The sequence below is a fragment of the Macaca nemestrina genome, chromosome 12 (genome assembly GCF_043159975.1).
Source record: "Macaca nemestrina isolate mMacNem1 chromosome 12, mMacNem.hap1, whole genome shotgun sequence".
Classification (NCBI taxonomy): domain Eukaryota; kingdom Metazoa; phylum Chordata; class Mammalia; order Primates; family Cercopithecidae; genus Macaca; species Macaca nemestrina.
The window spans coordinates 117,829,402-117,853,460 of record NC_092136.1 but is presented as its reverse complement, the minus strand read 5'-3'; the positions used below and the strand labels follow the sequence as shown (position 1 = coordinate 117,853,460).

The 24,059-nt window shown below is 46.0% G+C and overlaps 1 protein-coding gene across 1 annotated transcript in view; it reads left to right on the top strand.

Annotated features, from left to right (window-relative positions):
- Window positions 1-24,059, top strand: part of LOC105476424 (small integral membrane protein 35) — a 69,184-nt gene that overhangs the window by 37,676 nt on the left and 7,449 nt on the right. Inside the window, exons 3-5 of the mRNA XM_024791137.2 lie at window positions 11,006-11,122; window positions 12,068-12,101; window positions 12,909-13,085. Of these exons, the coding sequence (XP_024646905.1) occupies window positions 11,006-11,122; window positions 12,068-12,101; window positions 12,909-13,008 (251 nt within the window). The 3' untranslated portion in view covers window positions 13,009-13,085. The remainder of the gene's footprint in view (window positions 1-11,005; window positions 11,123-12,067; window positions 12,102-12,908; window positions 13,086-24,059) is intronic.

Sequence of the window (24,059 nt, the reverse complement as noted above, 5' to 3'; positions counted from 1 at the left end):
TCAAAACCATAGTGAGATAGCATCTCATGCCAGCAAGCATAACTACTATTAAAAAGTCAAAAAATAACAGATGTTGGCAAGGCTACAGAGAAAAGGGAACGTTTATACACTGTTGGTCGAAATGTAAATTAAAATGTAAATGTAAAATGTAAAATTCAGCCACTGTGGAAAGCAGTTTGGAGATTTTTCAAGAAACTCAAAACAGAACTACCATTTGACTCCACAATCATATTACTGGGTATATACCCAAAAGAAAATAAGCAGTTCTACCAAAAAGTTACATGCACTCATATGTTCATTGCAGCACTGTTCACAACAGCAAAGACATAGAATCAACCTAGGTGCCCATCAACAGTGGACTGGATGAAGAAAATGTGGTACATATACACCATGAAATACTACACAGCCATGAGAAAGAACAAAATCTTGTCCTTTGCAGGAAAATTGATGAAGCTAGAGGTCATTATCCTATGCAAATTAACACCGGAACAGAAAATCAGATACCACATGTTTTCCCTTACAAGTGAAAGCTTAACACTGGGTACATATGGACAGGGAAAAATAGAAACTAGGGACCACTAGATGGGGGAGAGAGGGAGAGGAGCAAGGGTTGAAGAACTAACTATTGGTACTAAGCTCACTACCTGGGTAATGGGATCATTTGTACCCCAAACCTCAGCATCATTCAATATACTCATTTAACAAACTTGTACATCTACTCCCTGAATCTAAAATAAAAGTTGAGGTTGGGTGCAGTGGCTCACGCCTGTAGCCTAGCACTTTGAGAGGCTGAGGCGGGCAGATCACCTGAGGTCAGGCGTTCGAGACCAGCCTGGTCAACATGGTGAAACCCTGCTTCTACTAAAAATACAAAAATTAGCCAAGCATGGTGGCAGGGACCTGTAATCCTAGCTACTTGGAAGGCTGAGACAGGAGAATTGCTTAAACCTGGGAGGCGGAGGTTGCGGTGAGCCAAGATCACACCATTGCACTCCAGCCTGGTGACAGAGCGAGATTCTGCCAAAAAAAAAAAAAAAAAAAAAAAAAAATTGGCCTTACCCTTTATAAGCAATACAGTAAACATGCAGCCCAGGACCTTACCAGACACCACACCCTTGACATGTATATTTTCCAACCTATACTATGGTTTAGTTAAAAAGAATGATTCTTATGAAGGATTGGTTGAAAGGAAATGTAGTCTATTTGTTCCTGAGGATAGTTTAGGCCTTCCTTGATGTAATAAAAAAAGAGTTATGGTATCAACCATGGACACTAGAATTCCTCATAGGAAAAGAAATGTCTTGTTTGAACAAATAACTTGATAGGTTCTTCAAAATTGGAAAATTGTTGGCCATATCTCATCAATTTTTTTTTTTTTTCTGTTTTCCCTCGTTTTCTCCTTCAGGGAATCTAATTACACATATATTAGGTGGTTTGAAGTTGTCCTAAACCTCACTGATACTCTTTCCTCCCTCCCTCCCTCCCTCCCTCCCTCCCTCCCTCCCTCCCTCCCTCCCTCCCTCCCTCCCTCCCTTCCTTCCTTCCTTCCTTCCTTCCTTCCTTCCTTCCTTCCTTCCTTCCTTCCTTCCTTCCTTCCTCTCTCTCTCTTTCTCTCTTTCTTTTGTGTCTCACTCTATCACCCAGGCTGGAGTGCAGCACAACCTCCAGCACCCATGTTCAAGCGATTCTCCTTCCTCAGCCTCCTGAGTTGCTGGTATTATAGGTGCATGCCACCACATCTGGCTAATTTTTAAAATATTTTTGGTAGAGATGGAGTTTCACCATTTTGACCAGGCTGTTCTGGAACTCCTGACCTCAAGTGATCCATCCTCCTTGGCCTCCCAAAGTGCTGGGATTACAGGCTTGAGCCACCACGCCCAGCTTTTTCATTTGTTTTATTGCTTTTTTTTCCCTCTATGTCTCATCTTGGATAGTTTCTATTGCTATGCCTTCAAGTGCACTATTTTTATCTTCTGTAATGCCTAGTCTGCTGTTGATTCCATTCAATTTAATTTTCATCTCAGGTGTTGTAGTTTTCATCCCTGGAAATAATTTGGGTCTTAAAAAATTTGGGTCTTTTATAATTTGAGACTTATTGAATCTCTCTTTCTCCCTTTCCCTCTTTTTCACACACACATGAAACTGAGACTCTTCGTGGTTATATAACTTGCTGAAGGCTTCAGACTGATAAGTAAATAGGATTCAGACCCAGGCTGCAGGATTCCAAGGCCTGTGCTCTGTTGATTGTTCTGTTCATTATGAGTCATTTTGCTCTGCCTCTCTGAGTGCCTGGTAATATTTGGTCGAATGAGGATATTGTGAATTTTTACTTTGCTGAGTGCTAGATATTTTCGTTTGCCTATAAATATATTGGGAAGCAGTTAAGTTACTTGGAAGCAGTTTGACCTTTTTGGGTCTTGGTTTTATGATTTGTTAGATGGGTTCAGAGCAGTAGACAAATCATAAAACCAAGACCCAAAGTGGTGGAAGTAATTAGCCTTAGGCTGAACAGTCTAAGGCTAATTATTCTCACCACTAAGGAAAGAGCTTCCTGAGTTCCCTATCCAATACCCTGTGAATTATGAGTTTTTCTAGTCTGGCTTATGGGAATAGGCACTGCTTCTAGCGCTATTTGAATGCTAGACACTGTTTCCCACGAATGCTTTCAGATGATTCTCTGGCCTCAGGTAGCTCCTTTAACACACATACACTCATTACTTATTGAATACTTGAGGGGGTCCCTCTGCACATCGCTAGATTTTTTACCCGATGCAGCTTTTTCCTCTGTCTTGTGAACTTTAGCTGCCTTGGACTGTCTCCTCAACTTACATTTTTGATATGTTGTGTTTTCAATATCATTCAGATCCAAGTATTTTCTAATTTCCCTTGTGGTATCTTCTTTTACCCAGGATGATTTTAAAAGTGTGTTGTTTAATTTCTGAATATTGAGATGTTTTCCAGATATCTTTTTGTTTTTATTTTCCAATATAATTCTGTGGTCAGGGAACATATTGTATATTATTTTAACTTCTAAAAATTTATCGAGATTTATTTACTTAGACTTATTATTGGGCCAGGCGCGGTGGCTCACGTCTGTAATCCCAGCACTTTGGGAGGCCAAGGCAGGCGGATCATGAGGTCAAGAGATCAAGACCATCCTTGCCAACATGGTGAAACCCCTTCTGTACTAAAAATACAAAAATTAGCAAGGCATGGTGGCAGGCACCTGTAGTCCCAGCTACTTGGGAGGCTGAGGCAGGAGAATCACTTGAACCAGGGAGGTGGAGATTGCAATGAGCCGAGATTGCGCCACTGCACTCCAGCCTGGCGATAGAGCAAGACTCAGTCACAAAAAAAAAAAAAAAAAAAAAAAAAAAAAAAAAAAAAAAACAGACTTATAGTTTTATGGTTTAGCATATGATCTGTCTTGATGAATGCTCCATATATACTTGAGAACAACGTGTATTCCACAGATGTTGGATGTAGTGTTCTGTAAATGTCTACAAGGTCAAGTTGGCTGACAGTGTTATTTGTGTCTTCTACATCCTTACCTGATTTCCTGTTCTACCAATTGCTGAGAGAGAAGAGTTGAAATCTCTAATAATAATTACGAATTTTTAAAGTTTGTCTTTCAGTTTTATTCATTTTTTCTTTTTATATTTTAAAGCTATATAATGAAATGTCCTCTTGATGAATTGTCCCTGTTATCATTATGAAATGTCCTTCTTTATCCTTGGTAATATTTCTTGTTTTAAAATCTTTTTTGTCTGATATCAATATAGCCACTTCAGCTTTCCTTTGATTAGTTTTTATATGGAATATCTTTATTTTCCCTCTTATATGTGACTGTGATAAGTTAAAGATACATTTTATAAACCCTAGAACAACCAATAAAAAATATGGGAAAGATGTATAGCAAATGATATAAAATTAGATATAATGGAAAAATTTAACAAATATTGGAAATTATAAAAAAAGTTAAAAGTTAAAATTATGGAAATGAAAAACAATAACAAATTAAAACACTAAGGATGATTAATGGCAGATTAGACACAGCTGAAGAGAGAATTAGTCAGGTAGAAGATAGGTCAGAAAAAATATCTAAGACTGAAGTTTAGAGTGACAAAAGTAAGTAAAAAAATTTTATTGTTAATGTCAAACTTTTAAACTGAATTTTCAGTAACATTCCCAATAATTTCCAATGTTTTACCTCCTACAGAGTAAGCTTCTAAAAGCTTTACTTTGACTTCATGAGTTAGATGAAAACATTGAGCTACTATTAAAATTAAATTAACTGTTACTCTTTTCTTATACCAGCCATAACTCTTTAACTCATGTCCGTCTTAATAAATAGTAAAAAAAAAAAAAAAAAAAAAACACCTTACCCTGTGAATTCGGAAACTAAAAAGGCACTGCCAAATACCTCAAGGGTTAAAGAGGATATCCCAGTGGAAATTACAAAACATTTAGATCAGACAAAGGTAAAAATATTACATATCAAGTCTTATAAAATTAAGCTAAAGCGATGTTTAGGAGTACATTTAGAGCATCAAATACATATATCAAAGTACATTATACTGGAAGTTCTAACGAATACAATTAGACAAGAAAAATAAATTGAGACACATAAGAACAGAAAGTAAGAAACCAAATGACCTTTATTTGTGGACAATATAATAGTCTACACATCCAAGGGAGACCAGAAGAAAATGATTAGAATGAGAGAATTCAGCAACACTATTACATGGAAGACCAATGTACACAAAACAAGCTCCCATTCACACTTACAACAACATTATAAAGTACTGAGGAATAAATCTAGTAAGAAGAGTACCAAGCATTTAAGGGACAAATTATAAAACATATGATAGTCTCGGCCGGGCACGGTGGCTCAAGCCTGTAATCCCAGCACTTTGGGAGGCCGAGACGGGCGGATCACGAGGTCAGGAAATCGAGACCATCCTGGCTAATACGGTGAAACCCCGTCTCTACTAAAAAATACAAAAAACTAGCCGGGCGAGGTGGCGGGCGCCTGTAGTCCCAGCTACTCGGGAGGCTGAGGCAGGAGAATGGTGTAAACCCGGGAGGCGGAGCTTGCTGTGAGCTGAGATCCGGCCACTGCACTCCAGCCTGGGCGACAGAGCGAGACTCCGTCTCAAAAAAAAAAAAAAAAAAAGAAAGAAAAAAAAAACATATGATAGTCTCTAAAAGATGACCCAAAATAAATGAAAACATTTGCCATACTTGTAAGTCTGAGGACTCAGTATCTCAAATATATAAGTTTTATGCAAATAAACCTATACATTTACTGCTACCTCAATCAAATTCTAATAGAGATTTTCACTGACCTTGAAAAACAAATTCCCAAATTCACAAGAAAGAGCAAAGTACTCAGAATAACTAACATGCTTATGAGGGAGGATAGAGTGGAGCGTTTATTTTACCAGTTATCAAGATTTATTTATTTATTTATTTATGAATGATTGAGTCTCATTTTCTTGCCCAGGCTGGAGTGCACTGCTGCTATCTCGGCTCACTGCAACCTCTGCTGCCCAGGTTCAAGCAATTCTCCTGCCTCAGCCTCCTGAGTAGCTGGGATTACATTTGCCCACTACCACACCTGGCTAATTTTTGTATTTTTAGTAGAGACAGGGTTTCACCATGTTGACCAGGTTGGTCGCCTTGAACTCCTGACCTCAGTTGATCCCACCATCTCGGCTTCCCAAAGTGCGGGGATTACAGGCGTAAGTCACCACGTCCAGCCAAGATTTATTATGAGGCCATAGTAATTAAGATAATGTAGCAGTGTTTGTCATTACATGTCTAGTGTCCAGTGACAGACATGTAGACAAATAGAAGACAGGGGAAAGTCCAGAAAAAGAAGCAGGCACATCTGTATAACTTGATATATGAAAGCAGCAGCAATGAAGGGGAAAAGGATAGAAAATTAATTTCCATATAAAAATTATGGAGAAAATGTAAACAAAATGAATTCCAGGTTGATTAAAGTCCTAAACTGTAAAAAACAAAATGTTAAAACTTTTAGAAAAAAATTAAGAAGTATGTCTTGGAGTAGAGATGGATGTCTTAAATAAGATTTTTAAAAAGCACACATATGGATAAATTTGATTAAAATATTAGTTAAAATTCTGCTCAAGAAAGACACTATAAGCAAACTTAAAAGGCAAGCCACAGCCAAAGACTTTGGGGGATCCCTTTGCAGATCTCTGTGGGTCCTTGTCTCTGTCCAGCTCCCTTCTCTCTGGTGTTTTGTCCTATAAATTTTTGCTTCCTGGGCTTCCCGGAACTCTAAATTGACTCCTCCATTTGACTGCTGGGCTCTTTCTGGGTTTTCCCTCCGGTGCTGGAACTTAGGGAACTCACCCAGGCAATAAGCTAGGCAATCCTAGAGAGCTCTTCATTTTATTTCCTTCCTTCAGGGATCACTATTCTGTACTACCTTTGCCCATTGTTTTAGATGGTTTGTTGGTTTTCTAGTTACTAAAGTAGGAGAGTAAACCTGGTCCCTATTATTCCACCATGGCCAGAAGTGGAAGTGGTCCTAATACAATTTTCATGAAGTTTGAAAACATGTAAAACAATGCTATATATCTCTATATCTACATAGATATATAGAATTTATTAAAAATATGAAGTAATTATATAAAAAAGGTGTATAGAAGAGATAAACACCAAATTTGGAATGGTATTTACTTGGAGAGAGAGATAGGAGAGGACTACTCTGAAATGGAGCTACTTTATAAGTAAGAATGGTAACATTTTAGAATTCTTTGAAAAATTAGTAGTAGGCACATGGCTGGCTGTTCTTCATGCTATTTTATGTACTTCTTATAGGCATGAAATATTGTATAATAAAAATGTACAAGTATTAAAAAGAAGACTAAAGAATATTAGGTAAAGGAGCATCCCAGAAAGATCAAGAGGTAAAATAGAGTGATTGTTTCTGCAAGCTGCCTAAGTCAGAAGGCACTGTGTAGAGGGGACAAAAAAGTAACAATGGAGACATAGCATCTTCTTCCCTCACCTTGGGGTCTCTGGAAGGCCTGTGATTTCCCTGCTGGTGCTTTCCTACTGGTATTTCCTACTTTTGGACAGACTTTTCTTTAATGAAACCCTTCAAACCCCAACTTCCACAAACACCACCAGTATCACTATGACGCTGTGTTGTCATCTGTCCGTCCACCTGTGAGTCACTAACCCTTAGTTCTTGAAGATTTGAGCCCTTGGGTCACTGTTCCTCTCTCTGTCATCCACAGAGATGATCTTCTTTGACCTTGGCCTCTTAGTTCCTTGCACTGCTTTCCTGCAATTACCATCTCTTGCTTGGATATTGCAGTAGCCTCCTGACTGGCCCCCTTTCCCCAGCATCATTCCCTACCTCTTTAATTCTTAACACAGTAGCCAGTCAGAGACATCATTTTAAGGCATTGGGTCATGTCTTTCTCTGCTCCAAGTCCTCAAGTGACTCCCCATCTCACTCAGAGGAAAAGCCAAGCTCCCCTCATTGTCTTCAGAACACTACATTATTTGACTCCTGGACCTCCTCTCCTGCTGCCTTCCTGCTCATCACCCTGGACTCCTGGATGCTTCTGGAACCTGCTAGGCATGCTCCTGCCTCATTTGTACCCACTGCTCTCTCTGCTTAGACATTTTCACTCTAGATACCTCTAAGGCTTGTTTCTTCTCTCACCTCCTGATATGGTTTGGCTGTGTCCTCACCCAAATCTCATCTTGAATTGTAGTTCCCATAATCCCCATGTGTTGTGAGAGGGATCAGGTGGGAAGTAATTTAATCATGAAGGTTGTTACCCTCATGCTGTTCTTCTGATAGTGAGTGAGTTCTCATGAGATTTGATGGTTTTATAAGGGACTTTCCCTGCTTTTGCTTGGCACTCTTCTCCTTCCTGTCATCATGTGAAGAAGGATGTGTTTGCTTCCCCTTCCACCCTGATTATAAGTTTCCTGAGACCTCCCCAGCCATGCTGAACTGTGAGTCAATTAAACCTCTTTCCTTTATAAATTATCCAGTCTCAGGTATGTTTTTATTAGTAGTGTGACAATAAACTAATACACCTCCTTTAGGTCTTTGCTCTTCAATTGTTACATTTGTCATAAGACCTTCCTTGACCACTTTATTTAAAACTGCTCTCTCCCTGTACAATGCTTTCTTTCTGCTTATTTGTTTTCTCTAGCATTTACCACCCTCTAATATGCTATATAATCAATTTCTTTATTTTGTTTATTGCCTGTCTCCCTTCACTGGAATGTAATCTCTGTGAGGACAGGGGATTTCACATATTTTATTGCTTTAATACAAGTGTCTGGAACAGTGCCTCGCACAGAGAAGATGCAGTTAAATACTTGCAGAAAGACTGGAAGCTACTTGGGCTTGCAAGAGGCTATTCCATTGTTCCCCTCCCCTTCCCAACCATCTGTAGCTGCCTCCCTTGAAGCACCTTCCAGTTCCCACGGCCACTGCCCACACACGCTTCTCTGCCAGCATTTAAGCTGTTCTTGTGTTCTGGGGTCCTGGGACAATAGCTCACTTCCATGCTGGACTCCAGGATTGGGGTCAATAATAAGCCTTTCTTTCCATAGCACAGGAGTGTGTCATCTCCTGCTTCTTCCTTTTACCTGGCTGTCTAGCTAAAAATGATTGCATAGAGTCAAATAAGATTAGTAATTACATTGGTCAAGCAGGCTAAACTGCTGTAACAAGCAGATCCAAACTAATTATGGCTGAAACACAACAGAAGCTTACTTAGACCTCTAGTCTAAGTAGGTGTTCATGTCTCTGATGGCTGTCCTCCACATGGTGACTCAGGGATTCAATTTGATAGCAGCTTTGGCATCTTCAGCATGTGACTTCCACATTTGTCCAGGCTATTATCATTCCAGTTGGCACATAACTGCAAAAAAGCCTGAGGAGAGTGGATTTTGGTGGACAAGTAGTTGCCTCCACACAGTAATAATATTTGTCATCTTCATCATCGTGGTCTTAGTAGGAGGCATACATTTCAGTGGATAAACTCATGTATGCAAGAAATGTAACTTTGTTTTTTCTAAAATCTAACTTCTATTTTCAGTCTCAGCCTGTTAAGATAGCATAATTTTAATTTTAGTCACTGGGAGATCCCTGTTCCCCTCTTTTCTTGGGGAGGGGTTAAAGGGTGGGGGTAGGGAGAAGTGCATAGTTCCTGATGTCATCTGCTCACACCAGTACCCATAGGGATGGCCATCATCTGGAATAGGCTTTGAGCGTCAGTCCTAAAGGATGCTGCAGAAGTGTCCCTAGATCCCAGCTCTATGGCTCCTCCAGGTCTGGAGGGGCTCTCTATGACTTCCCTGCCTCTCTTGTGGATACAGGAATCATTTGGTTACTCTCATGTCATGACAACAACTTTTCAAGGCTGCATGAGGCTCCATTTGGCAAGGCACCCCATGCAACTATTCTTATCTGGGCTCTTGCTGTCTTGGAGCTCAGCCCAGCTCTTGGATCCCCCACAACTCCATCTGGGAATTCTATTGCCTTCCCGGGGCTTGACTTTGAAGCAGGGAACAAGGTTGCTCTCTCTGGGACCCATCAGCATCTTTATAACCTGGCCTTTTTCTTTATCTCTTTCATCTCTCTGGGTTGGGTATTTTTTCCTAGTATGATGAGGAGGGTAATTCTGGTTCTGGCTCACTTCTTGTCTATGCTGTGAATTCTTCCCCTCTCTCTAAGGGCATGGGTTTTTGGAACTTAAAACTGAAAGGAGAGACCGCTTCCCTCTGCATTTGGCTGTTACATTCTCTTCACTGAGTAGAGAATAACCTGGTTGCTAGTGAGAGGAAGGACCAAGGGGCATAGCATGGGCATACCATTTTTAATGGGAGAATTGTGAAATACTTAAAAAATACAAGTGCACCATTTGATAATACTAATGACAACAATAATGATGTAATTTATATCTATTGAGCATTTAGTGTATGCCAGATCCTCTCCTAAGTGCTCTCTACATATGGTATGTCTTTTAATTGTCACAACAAATCTATGTGTATTTAATATTAGTCTTATTTTCCATCAGAGCAGTTGAAGTTCAGAAAGGTAAAGGGACTTGCATGTGTCAGGGTCTCACAGTTTGCAAATAAGCCAGTGGATCTAGGCTTCAGATGCTAGCCTTCACCTAAAGTCTGAGCTCAACCACTGCAACTCCTGGCCTCTTGGCAATATCCCTGGAACCTCAGGACACCAAATGGGGAATCATTTCATTCTTCCACACTCCTGGCATCAGGCGGGAGTGGGGCTGGCCTTCCTGATTCCCTGCCCCAGCAGAGGTGGGTTGTCCCTAGGGTGCCCCTACTGTCAGCCTCTTCCTCAGAACCGGTTGCCCTTTCTGCTTCGACCACGGCCTGTCTCATCTCCCTGCAGGTTTCCAACCTCTCTCTCTCTCTTTCTTGGTTTGGCTTTACAAATAAAATGTAAATTTAGCTAAGAGCTCATACCACAAAAAGGGAAGAAGTGGTAAGTACAGGCAGCAAACAGAGCTCAAGGGTTAACACCCTGCTGCCACTGGGTGCATGGGCTTTGCAAAGGGGAGTGGGGACTGAGGCTCCTAGGTAGGTGTTCTTGGACCCTCCAGGTGGCCCCTCCGATCACCTGGCTCATGCTGAGGCGGGACGTCCCAGGCTCTCCCCCAGACAGGCAGAGCCTTTTCCAGGTAGAGTGCCTGTGGCTTCAAAAAGACCTCAAACAATCTCTACTATCAGATGACTATTCCTTTGGATTAATAAGCTCCAAATACTGGATAGGCTCACTCTAAAAATTCAGGTGTCAAACATTTTCATCTTAGTCTAGCTGGGCTGAATCCTCGGGCTCAGAGCAAGGCTCCCAGGGGAGTTATGTTGGTGGGCAGTGGGAAGGGAGGAGAGGAGCTTTGGAATGTGGTGCAGGTGGCTTGGTGCAGGGGGCTGTGGGAGGGTGCACAACTGTGTGTCTCTGCAGGTGAGGACTCCATCAGCACCTTGGGCCTGATCCTTGGCGTGGGGCTGTTGCTGCTGCTCGTGTCCATCCTCGGCTACAGCCTGGCCAAGTGGTACCAGCGCGGGTACTGCTGGGAGGGTGAGTGTGCACTGGGCCCTGTCGCCCCAGTTCTGCCCAGCTCCTCCTCTCCCATAGCAATGCCTGGCAGGGCTGCAAACTCTTCAGCATGGTGGGATGCAAAAATATTTCCTGTGGTGGTTGCAGTGGTTGAAGACTTGAGTGGGTGACTGAGCAGTTGAGGTGGTGAGGTGGGGCAATGGCGCCTTTATCGAGGGAATGGGGGCTCCTCCCACCCCAGCAAGCCGCCAGCTTCCTCCTCCTTCAGCGTCCATGCCAGGGGTCTGTGTGGACCCCCAAGGCCAAGAGCAACAGGCTAGACAGGCCAAGCTCCAAGTGGTCTAACTCTGGCTCCTTTTGTGTCTCTGCCCCTGCCTATGGGTCTTGGGGCCCTCTCCTAAGCTTGTGGAGGTATCAGCTTCTCTGGGAGTCTCCTGGAAATTGCTGTGGTGTTCCCAACTCTAGACACAGCTGCACTTTTCACTGGATTCTGGGAAAGCTGGAAGGGTGTGCTGGAATGCCAAGAGGTAGAGACTATTTCCTAGATCTGCAGTTAACTTTAACAGAGTCCATGGATATTTGTCAGGCACCTACTATGTGCCAATGCACTTTCATCTAATATGATTTTCTTTAAAATTCCACATGAGAAAGACATTATTATAGGCTTCATTTTTAAAAATGGGGACATGAGGCTAAGGTCATGGAGTTAGAATGAGGTGGAGTCTGAATTCAAACCCAGGTCTGGTTCTTTTGGGGTCCAGGCTAGGACTGCCTTCATCCCAGGATAATCAGAACCCTTAATGGGGGGCCCTGAAGGAGGCTGGGATGCTCCCACCCCATCCTGAGGTCCAGTCCAGCCACCTTCCTCCTCCAGACAAGGGAGAGGGAGCACCAGACATTCTTAGAAGGGTGATGGACTGCTTCCCCTGGAGGTACTAACCCTCTCTTTTTGGATTGTCCTCCTAGGGCCTAATTTTGTCTTCAACTTATACCAAATCCGGTGAGTAAATTCAGGGAAATCTGGGTGATGTGGGGGTTGGGGGTAGATATAACAGAAAAACAATCAAAGATAGAGTAAGAACTGACTGGTTCCCTTTCCTTTCTTCTGTTCATGCCCCTAAGAAAACAAAAGAAGGGCACGGGAATCCATTTAGAAAAGTCCCATGAATTAAAATTTGAACACAGACAGGACTATGTGAAACCCTGATGACAATGATCTCCTTAACACTCACCCTTAGGCAGGGAATATCCATCCATCCTTCCATCCATCCATCCATCCATCCATCCATCCATCCATCCATCTCTTCCCCAAGCAGGCAGAGCCTGCCTTCCTTCCTTCCTTCCTTCCTTCCTTCCTTCCTTCCTTCCTTCCTTCCTTCCTTCCTTCCTTTTCATTTATTCAGAAAGATTCTATCATAACCACCACTACTGCGGTATTAGTTTCAAGGAGTACAAAGATGACTGGGCATAGTCTCTGTCTTCAAGCATTTCATGTCTCTGCTGGAGACAGATCTGATTACAGATAATGTAATCTCAGGCACAAGATGGTATCAAAAAGAGGAGCATATGAGAAAATCAGGGATTCAGGGAGTGCGAGCCAGAAGTCCTCTTGGCACTGGTCATCTCATCTACTTGCCACAGACAGGGCTGTACCTCCTTTGGCCCTGAGAGATGATTACAGTAATTGGCCCACTTGCTTTTCTGGAAGACAAGTCAGTGAGTTGGTGCCCTGGAGTCAAGGGAGATGGGGTCCCAGGGAGAGGCTAGGTTATCAGCTCCAGTAGCCTGATTGGGTCATCTTTTTCAGGAACCTGAAGGATCTAGAGATGGGTCCGCCCTTCACCATCAGTGGTCACATCAGCAGCTCAGATGGTGGCTACATGAAGTTCTCCAACAGGCTAGTCTGATGCAGAGGCAGCAGCTTGTGGAGCCCTGGGGAGAGGAGTTGGAGTTGGGAGAGCTGCCGAGTGAGCCTGATGTCCAAGTAAGGTCTTAAGACAGTCCAGGCACCCAAGCCTCGCACCAAGGACCATTTGGAACCCAAAGAGATTATCTGGTTCATCCCCTGTCTTCTAGTGCTGATCTCAGGCTTGGGGTCATGTTTTCCCCCACCCGCTTCTGGCACTAGGCCTGCCCTGTTTCCTCCTGTCCACCCAATCCATGCCCAGCCTTTCCTTCCCAGGAAGGTTCTGTTTGTATTCAAGGTGGAAGCTTCTAGAGCAGAGCTTTTTATCTCAGCTCTTGCTCTGAGATGAAATATCCAGATGGCCAATATCTCTGAGAAGCATCACTTCAGTTCTGAGCTTTCCACGCCCAGGAGCCTCCCCTGCTTCACGGCCCACCGATCATTTGGCCACACCTTCCCTTAACTGCCTTCAAGCCAATCCCTTCCCCTCATCTCAGATACTTTTTCCCATCCAAACCATTTCTCCCTCCGGCAGTTCTTGCCCCTCCCAGACTCCCCTGGACTGCCCTCATCCCCTTGGATCTTCAAGGCCTGGCCTAGCCTCTCATTGTGGAGAATGAGGGGGTCTCCTCTGAATATGCCATCAGCCTATGGCATGGGAGTCCTGGGGAGTCAGGCCTCCGGGGATGGAGTCTGGCTGGGCAGCAGCGGCTTTCTCACAGAACTAAAAGAGGCCGCCATTCCTCAGGAGGGAGCTGGATCCCGGGAAGCCCCTGAGCCTGTAGGAGGGGTCAGAGATGTCCTGGAGAACCGGCCCTGCCCAGTGCAGTCCAGTGTGGGCGAGGCCTCCAGACACCAGTGGGGAGTTTCTTTATGGGGTATCTCCAGTCACCTCCCCTTGTACGGTTGACCAGGGGCCAGAAAGTCAGTCATAGCTTCAAATAGGCAAATTACACAGAGGTGATTCCAGACATGGTTTTAACATTCCCACCTGAGGCCAATTTCCCTGAAGCCTGAGCTGGGCCTCGACTCTGCCCCGCCCCACTCTGTACTTGGTTCCAGCACTTTCAACCCTCCCCTTGCCCCGTCCCCAATCTGGGCCTGTTCTCTTACTGCTGAAGGCCTTAGTGCATCCCAAACATGACCAACTCCCAATTTTGATGTGCAGTGCTGAGAACAGTCTAGAAACATGTTCTTGTTGCCTAGGCCCCTGCGATGGGGTGGGTACGGGGGAGTGGGTGAGTGCCACCTTACAGTGTTCTGCATTTCTTGTGCAAAGCCTGCCCTGTGGCAAAAGGGGGCCGGAAATGGTGGGAGTGTGAAGAGGAACCCAGGCGAGGCTGAACAAACCAGATAATGCAGCAGGGAAACCAGGAATCTACTGTAGTTTGGTGGACAGTGGGGCAGTTCCCCTCGTGAGTCATCATCCTTTTTCCGGTCTGTGCCCTGCTGGACTGGAGGTGGAGTGTGCATGGGACATCAGCTCAGAAGGTGCTTAGTGCAGACTTGTTCAAACCAGAGAGGCAGTGTCCTCAGGGCTCCTGTGGTTGGAGTAGGGCAAGAGAAGGGGGCCTGTCACTGCTGAAACCTGCAGTTAGAACAGCCATCCACCAGCCCCTCTGCTAGCAGCCCAGCAACAGATGCAGGAGCCCAGTACAGCAAGGGGGAGGAGGAGGGTAGCTGTGTGATTTCTCTTCCTATGCTCCCTTTCCTGAAGCCTCATTTCTCTTTTTGGGTTGTAGCAGATTGTAGAGGAAGGAAGGCGAGGAGCTTTACCAGCCCTTACCCCATTTTCTGCCAGGGTCTGGCGGCCATCCTCCCAGCATAGCCAGGCTTTGACTTAACTACCAAGTCTCTGGATTTGGAGGTCTTCAACTGAGTCTTCTGTCCCTGAGTAAGTGGGAGTGAGGAAGGCCCCTTAATGGTTCTGGGACCCCTCCCTTCCTTGAAGGCCTCTTGGAATAGCAGGGAGGGGAGATGGGTTGTCTTCAGCTTCCTTCCTTGGATTTCAATTCTGAGGACTGGGGCCTGTTTCCTAATCCCTGAGGTTCGGGCCCCAGTAATCCATCCATCCATCCATCCTTCCTTCCTTCCTTCCTTCCTTCCTTCCTTCCTTCCTTCCTTCCTTCCTTCCTTCTTTCCTTCCTTCCCTCCCTCCCTCCCTCCCTCCCTCCCTCCCTCCCTCCCTCCCTCCCTCCCTCCTTCCTTCCTTCCTTCCTTCCTTCCTTCCTTCCTTCCTTCCTTCCTTCCTTCCTTCCTTCCTTCCTTTCTGACGGAGTCTCACCCTGTTGCCCAGGCTGGAGTGCAGTGGTGGGATCTTGGCTCACTGCAACTTCTGTCTCCCAGGTTCAAGGGATCCTCCTGCCTCAGCCTCCCAAGTAGCTGGGATTACAGGTGCATGCCATCATGCCCAACTAACTTTTATATTTTTAATAGAGATGGGATTTCACCATGTGGCCAGGCTGGTCCTGAACTCCTAACCTCAAGTGATCCACCCACCTCAGCCTCCCAAAGTGCTGGGATTACAGGTGTGAGCCGCTGCACCTGGCCCGACCCCAATAAAACTCTCTACCCACACCGTGCCTAGCAGGGATCCTGGGTCTGCAGTCCATGCCTGGCCTATGCCCCTGGAAGTGCTCAGAACTCAGTAGCCTTGGGGAAACTTGAAAGGGAGGATGGGGCCCAGGAGCCAGGTGGCCCTGGCCTCAGGTCTGTGGCTTCAGGTGAGGAGATGGGGACAGCTGCCCGGGGCTGGGAGCATGGAGGGTATTTCCCATCCTCGGGAGCAGAACTGATACTGGGCGACTTCCTCTTTTAGGGCCCTCTGACGCACCCTCTGTCCCCTCAGCCTCCCCCTCTTTTCCTTACTTCCGCAGGCCACTGGCGAACACAGCTTTCTTCACCCTTGGGGCCTGGGCCCCACCCCTGGACTCTGTGTGTTTCTGTTGAGAGCTCCAAAGGGCAGATTCCAGCTTGTTTAGAAACGATTGGGGAGCAGATGCCTGGAAACCCAGCCACAGGTTTGGCTGAGCCAGGCACTGGTTGGGCACCCAGACCATGGCTGTGCCAGGGCCTCTCCCAGCACCTTCCTGCTACCTTTTTACAGTTCTTCTTTCCACTGGCCCTAAGAGCCCAGAGGTAGTTACAGGGTCCGAGGGCCCAGGGGCTGGCTGCTCCCAGTTCCCCTGCCACCCTTTGGTGCCTTCTCTGGGGCTATTCTCCAGCCTGGGTGCACTTTTGTCCCCACAGCCCCTCCCCTCCTAGCCATATCTAGTCTCTGTGGGATGGCTCAAGTCCATCTTTGCTCTGACTTTGCTCAGCGTTCGAGACTTGATACCACCCATTTTGATCTGAATTGCAGGTGACCACATTTCCTCCATTTGTGCTGTTCCTCAACCAAGCTGAGCCCTCTGCAAGCAAGGTTATGTTCTGTAGGTCTTTAGTAGCTCCTAAAACTGGAGCGTGCTGGAGGAGGCCAGTAACTTTACTTGCCGAGTAGAAAAGAGACACCCAGTGTAGCCACAGAAAGCTTCTTTGTCCTAGAAAATCATTTAAAATCATGATGAGGCTAGGAGGTGAAGAGGGAGCTTTTCTCTCCTCTATGTTCTCCTTGAAGTCTTAGTGATCTTCTCCCATGCCAGTGGCATTGGAGGGGGCCAGGTGACAGAAGCCAGGAGGCCAGAGTCTATGGTGCCCCTCTCTCTGCTTCAGGAGTCTGAGAAACTCGAAGTAGGAGCAGATGGGAGGATCATTATTATATTTTTAAAAACTGCTTAGTGATCAAAAGGAGGAGCAGAGACTGTTTGCACAGTCCACAGTTCACAGAGCACAAAGCCTTTTCTCGCATGGTACTGTGTTTGAGCCTTATGTCAAGCTTGAGACACAGGGATTATTCTTGGTCCTGTTTTACATATACGGACACTTGGGTCAGAAAAGCAGCATGTTTTACCCAAGTTCCACAGCTGGCTACTGGCTGCACCAGAGCTGAGCAGAGTCTGCGCCCTCACGGATGCAGCTGACATCAGGGCGTAAGGATGAGGACTAAATGTAATATAAGGTCTGGTTCTGACCCTGCCCTGACGTGCTGTGTGGTCATGGGCTACTTAGTCTACCTCTCTGGACATCTATTTCAGCATCTGGAAATCAAAAGTTTGGACTATTTTTCCAAGGTTTCTCCTGGTTCTTACTTGTAGAAGAGCAAAGACCTTATCTATTTTTTTTTTAAAGCCTCCGCATTCTCAGTTCTTAGCATATAACCTGGTCCATAGTAGGTGCTCAGTAAACAATTAAAAGATGCAAGTACAAAGTGTCAATGTATCTTTCTAATTTAGGAGATGGCAGTTGAAAGGTGATGGCTGCAGTTCCCTAATGGTCTAGGATTCTAAGCATTACTTAGCCTTTCCTTGACTCTGAATGTGTCTGACCAGGTTCCAAGTCTGGCCCATTCCCAGCCAAATTGTTCTTTACCTGTAGGGTGAAACGCTAATGTTTGCTGAGCATGTATCAGTGCAGGGACGAGGCTTATGATGCACAGCCTGTCTTCATCCTCACAGCCTCACAGGTGAGGGAACAGAGGCTCAGAGCGCTGTGAAGTGATTTGTTCAAGGCCAGGCAAGAATCTATTTTCCTTATAATCCTTTGTCACCCACTTCTAGCCTCAGTCCAAACTGGCAGCTATCCTGACATCCTTGGCCCCCAAGAACATACTCCTCCCTCTAGATGGTCTCTAATCTCTTTCTGGGGTCTCCTTGTGTGGTGAGAAGGGAGCTCAGGAGCCCAGTCATCCCTAGGCCCCATCCTTAGCTCTGAGCTTCCCACTGACCTACTCCCCTTTCTTCCTTTTGTTTTTTTAGACCTTCCTTGACCTCCAAATCACCAAATTCTGCCCATTCTTCATGCCAGCTCAAATTTCCCTTCTCCAGGGAGCCTTCTGTAAGACCCATGGATCTTGTACTCTGCTGATTTTAAATACAGATAGTCTCAGGCTCCCATAACTTTATTATTGATTATTTCTTTGCATTCATTTATTCACACTGCTTCCATAACATGCCAGGAACTATGCTAGGCACCATGGGGGCATCCAGTCTCCCTGAAATTAACCTTGTTTTCTCCTATTTGATGGGCATTTCTTGCAGGCAGAATCAGGTTTTAAACCTCTTCTGAGTTCTCCACGGTACTTTGCATGCCTCTGGCCATAGCCAGGAACTTCTCAGGAAATTGTGTTGAAATCTCTCTTCAGAACATCTTGATCATTGCTTCATCCCTGGTGCAATCCCAGGTGCTCTGAAAACCAAAACTTTCTCTCTCTCCTCATCCTTGACTACATTCAACCTTGTGCTCATGATCAGTTACATTTCTGAGAGAGAGCACATAGATGACGATTTTTCTATCTTGAAGTATAACTAAGGAATGATCAAAACCATGACGACGCTGGCAGGTGAAGAGGGAGCTTTTCTCTCCTCTAGGTTCTTCTTCAAGTTTTAATGATCTTGTCCCATGCCAGTGGCATTGGAGGGTGCCTAGTGCCAGGGACCAGGAACCCAGAGTCTATAGTGCGCCACTCTGTGCTCCAGGAGTCTGACAAACTCAAAGTGGGAGCAGATGGGAGGATCATTATTATATTTCTAAAAACTGCTTAGTGATCTAAAACCATCTAGAAGCTGTGATATTTAAACAGATCTGATACAAAACAGGAAGCTGGTGGCCTGGTGAATTCTCACACTTGGAGACCAGAAGTGAAAATGTTCTGCCTGCCTGGAGCAGCAGCAGGCCAGCAAAACAACAGGTGGGGCCGGGCGCAGTGGCTCATGCCTGTAATCCTAGCACTTTGGGAAGCCAAGGTGGGAGGATCACTTGAGGTCAGGAGTTCAAGATCAGCCTGGCCAACATGGTGAAAACCCATCTCTGCTAAAACTACAAAAATTAGCCAAGCGTGGTGGCTCGTGCTTGTAATCCCAGCTACTAGGGAGGCTGAGGCAAGGGAATTGCTTGAACCCAGGAGGCAGATGTTGCAGTGAGCTGAGATTGTGCCACTGCACTCCAGCCTGGAAACATAGCGAGACTCTCACTGGAAAAAAAACCAAAAAAACAAAAACCGTTTGGGCAGTGCTGGAGGTGAGTTTTCATCTGCAGAGCTATTGGGCTTGTCTCCTCCTTTCCAATCAGGAGGATGCAGTTTCTCACGATAAGCAGGGAGCCACTGGGGGAATGATGGTGGGCAATATAAGAAGTCGCATCTTTAGCCGGGCACAGTGGCTCACGCCTATAATCTCAGCACTTTGGGAGGCCAAGGCCGGCAGATCACAAGGTCAAGATATTGAGACCATCCTGGCCAACATGGTGAAACCCTATCTCTACTAAAAATACAAAAATTAGCTGGGCGTGGTGGCACGTTCCTGCAGCCTCAGGAGGCAGAGGTTGCAGTGAGCCGAGATCGCACCGCTGCACTCCAGCCTGGCAACAGAGTGAGACTCAGTCTCAAAAAAAAAAAGAAGTCACATCTTCTATTCTAGTCCCATTTCCTCCCCTTGTAGCTGGTGAGCGCAAGCTTTGAGCCCCTGATGCTGTGTTTGTATAAGGCTGCCATTGGACCTGAGGACTCTGAGGTCCCTTCCAGCTGGGAGGCTATTTCAGAGCTCAGGTAACTCTGAATAATCCTTTTTCACCCACTTCTACCCTCAGTCCAAGCTGGCATCTACCCTGACATCTTCGGCCCCCAAGAACCTACTTCTCCCTCCAGACGGTCTCTAATCAGTTCCACAGTGCTGGGCGGGGGTGGGGAGTGGAGAAGGAGGTGGGTGGAGACACCCCTGCGTATGCCTGTGTGTGTGTACTACACAACTGAGCCAACGAGGAGAAGGATCATGTCAGATCGCCTTTTGTGTTTCCAGAGAGCCCGCCCATGACAGAGGCTCAATGTTTGCCCAAAGAGTGAATGCATGTTGAATGTTTTCATGGTCCTTTGCCTTGTCTCTTGACCACATCCCCTTGCCTTAGTCTTCCTGTTTGGTCTGTAGCCCTGAGTTCCTACAACACCCAAGAGTTGTAGGGTGAAAATAGCAAGGAAGGGAATCAGCATGGTATAATATGCCTTGGCTAAGAAGATGGCAAGCCTGAAGATAAAATCTAAAATCATAGTTAGGTACAGCCTGCTTTTCTTTAGGCTCAGTCTAAATGCCTCCCAAGTGTCTGTTCAGCCACAAGCTACCATCACCACTGTTACCTTCTCGTGTTTGGATACTATGCTTCTTCAAGTTCCTTCCCACGAATGGAAGAAATTCATTCATTCATGCATTCATTTATTCATCAAAATTTATTGAGCACCCATTGCAATGTGTTAGGCATTGACTGGGTGCAAAGGACACAGAGAGAAATCAGAGGGGTTTCTGCTGTCCGGGAGCCCACAGTCAGTACTGCATGTAGCACACTCAGGGAGAGCAATGTGCCCAGGGCACTAATGAAAGAAGTCAGCTTGAAGACTACTCTGTCCATTTCACAGATGAGAAGACTGAGGTCCAGAACTGACATGATGGTTTCATGTGGAGAGAACAGATAGTGGCTCAGCATTCTTTCTACTCCCTGGGGCTGTTGCCTCTTCCTGTTTGCCCTTGGAGCATTTTCAGACCAACAAGCTTGCTGTGGCAGTCCATCCGGCCATTCGCATATTATAGCACACCATGTGCGGGGTGTTCCTGGAGCTGTCAGTGCTGCAGAAGCAGTTGGAAGTGGAGTCAGTGAATCTTTCAATTATTTCAAAAAGTTGATTGTGAAGGATGGGAGAGAAGGTGGTGCTGGCCAGGAAGTTTTCAGAACCCTTGGCTTGTCTTCCCCAAGGAGGCCTCCCAGAAAGCACCAGCTGGGCCAAATGCCTGCTGTCCACATGCCTTTGATCCCTGTGCACATCCCCATGACAGCCCATACAGTCAGTGCCTCCTGTCCTCCTGGCCTGACAAAGTCTTGTCTCCAGTGCCCACGGCCTGCCATCTGCTTACTGCCTGGCTCCTCCAGTTCCGGGGGAGCCCATGCAGCCCTGTGCACTACATCAGGAGGACTGAGGGATGGAGATTAGACTGAGGGAGCAGGAGTGGATGCAGAGGAGCAGGACAGAACCTCATGGTGGTCCAGGGGAGAGGTGACAATGAATTTGACCAGATGACAGTGGGAGGTGGCAACAAGTGATCGGATCTACCATTTATCTGGAAGGTAGAGCTGATAGGACCTACTGAGGAGTTTGATGGGGCAGAAAGGGCTGACTCCTGGATTTTTGGCCTGAACTAGGGGAAGGGTGGTGCCATTTATCAGGTGGGGAAGACTAGGGGAGGAAGGAGTGTCAGGGAAATCATGAGCTCTGTTGTAGACACTATCATTTTGAGATGCAATGCTAGACATCCACATGGAGCTGCTGATGAGGCAGCTGGATAGAGTTCTGGAGAGAAACCCTGTTTGGACATTTGGAAGCCACCAGCATCCAGATGACACTTAAAGTTGTGGACTGGGTGATACCAAGTAGAGGGCAGTGGGGAGAAAAAGGACTGATTTTAACAGAACAAGCGGCAAATCATCAGGTTGTTCCTTAAAGGGGTGACTCAGTGTGTGCTGGAATCACCTGCAAGGTGGTCACTGTAAGTTGTTTCCCTAGCAGGTCCTTGGGAACCAGCATTCAGAAATTCTGGGTCTTGGCGAGCAGCTTAGGAAGACAAATACTCCCAAGTAATTCTGACAGAGGCAATCGTCTGGGAAACTCTGCCTTAGGGGACAGGTAGAGGGGGTGTGGGGAGGTGGAGGGCAAGGGACACTTCCAGGGCTGGGGTGACCAGATAGTAGGATCCTGAGGAATGTTCCTGTTCTCTCCAGGGTCACTGCGAGGTCTTAATCTCCACCATGCCCTTCTGCCCCATGTGGGTAGAGGTAGACAGGTGTGGCACCCTACACCCAGGCCTTTGCTGATCATGTACTAGTCTTTACCCCTCCCTGAGCCTCTCAGCTCTACAGATTGAACAACTTACTAAAGGGAGCCCTCAGCTGCATCCTTGATGATGGGCTGTGATGGACCAAGGACCCCCAGTGAGGCTCCTGGCTGGGGTCTGCAAGACAGATGCCAAATACAGCCACGGCTCCTGTGACTCGATGAGTCGAAGGGATGGCAGCCTGCTTTTCCTCAAGGGAGGAAGTCATCACGTGAATATTCTAACTACCTGTTGGCTGCAGGGGTTTGGGGATCTTCTCCAAGCCGGTGTCCTTACCTTCACACTAAGGGCTATGGGCTCATTCACTCTCACATGGGAATCCCCAGCCCTGAGCCTCACAGATCCAGGCCAGCCTTGCCAATTGCTGAAAGACATTTTCTGGGATGACTTGTCATTATTAAGCCAGAATTCATCATCTCCCCTCTCCCTCCACACGTGTGTCTCCCTTCCATGTCCGTATTTTGCTTTTCTCAGCATTGGGTTCAAGTGTGACCAGCACTTCTGAGACCTTCTTTCACTCTGGCCTGTCGCTCCATCTTGGAAACTCTTTCTTTACAATGTCTTTGAGTCTGTCCCTTTCTCTCTGTTCCCACTGCCCCTGCTCAATACTCTCATTTGATTAGACAATTGTATAAGCCTCTCTTATGAACTGAATATTTTTGTCTTCCCCATATTCATGTTGAAGCTCTCACTCCCAGTGTGATGGTAGTTGGACGTGGGGCCTCTGGGAGGTAATTGGTTGAGATGAGGTCATGAGGATGGGGCCTCCGTGATGGGATTAATGCCCTTGTAAGAAAGTGGAAGAGAGGCCAGAGCTCTTTATCTCCACCATGTAAGGCCACAGCAAGAAGGAGGCTGTCTCCAAGCCAGGAAGACAGCCCTCCCAGGAAACTCACTCAGCTGGCACCTTGATCCTGCACTTCCCCACCTCCAGAACTGTGAGAGATAAATGTCTGTTTTTTAAGCCACTCAGTCCATGGTGTTTTGTTGTAGTAGCCCAGTCTAAGACAACCTCCTACCCTGTTTCTCTGCTTCCTGCCTCATCCTTCATGTGGAATATTAGTTTCTTTCACACCACTTATCACTGATTGTAGTAATACTTTTGTTGTGTTTATTTGTTTGGTGTTTATCTTCATAACCAGATGACAGGCTCCATGAAGTCATGCTTCTTTAGTTCACCGCTCTGTACCCAGGGCTGAACACCATGTCCAACACGTAATACGTGCTTCATAATGTTTCTTGACAAAATGAAATGCTGACTACAATAAAAGCCTCCAGCCAGGTCTCTCTGCCTCCTGCTCTATTCTCTCTGATTAATGTCCGATGTTTGGCCAGAGCCATGTTCTTAAAACACGGGTTTTACCCTACCCAACCCTTCCTTGGCAGAGTGTTTATTGGGTCCCACCACCCTTTTTGGAGGTTTATGGGAAATTAAGTGAAGTTAGGATCGAGATGATAGTGGGAAAATGTGGTGTGGGTCATTAATAACAACGCATTTAATTGTAAATTGGGGTTTACTTCAAACCCAAAACTGTGGGTTTGCTTTTTTAACCCATGAGCACAACAGGAAATGAATGAGTCAAGCTTCCTAGTATCTAGGGTCCTCTAGGTTGAGGCTTGATCAAATCAGCCCTGACTGCCCGGACCTGCCACTTACGCAGCAGACTGCCAGTGGTCCCAGGTGGTCATGGCCTACAGCTTCCCTTGCTGTGCTGTTCACATGTGGGGCTCAGATACGTTCCACCCAAAGAGCAGTGTGGGCTCAGGGGGTGGGGCCCAGCCTCCTAGGGACTGTGTGTCTTCTGTGAAAGTGTGGACACTGAGGTGGGGGAATGGATATATGTTGGGTAGACAAGGCACACCCTGACTATGGCTATTTACAAAGTTGGGAAAACACAGTTCTGTTGAATTTCCTCTTCAGTCACTGGTGGCCCATTTACCCCCTCTCCTTACTAAGAGGAAGTTCCATTAGCTCACAGAAAGACAGCATCACGCATTCCTCAGCTTGGAAAAGCCCTTGAAGGAGATTGCTCAGTTGAAGAACAGCTGGGGCCTTCTGTTGGCGACTGTAATCCGAAGTCCCAGG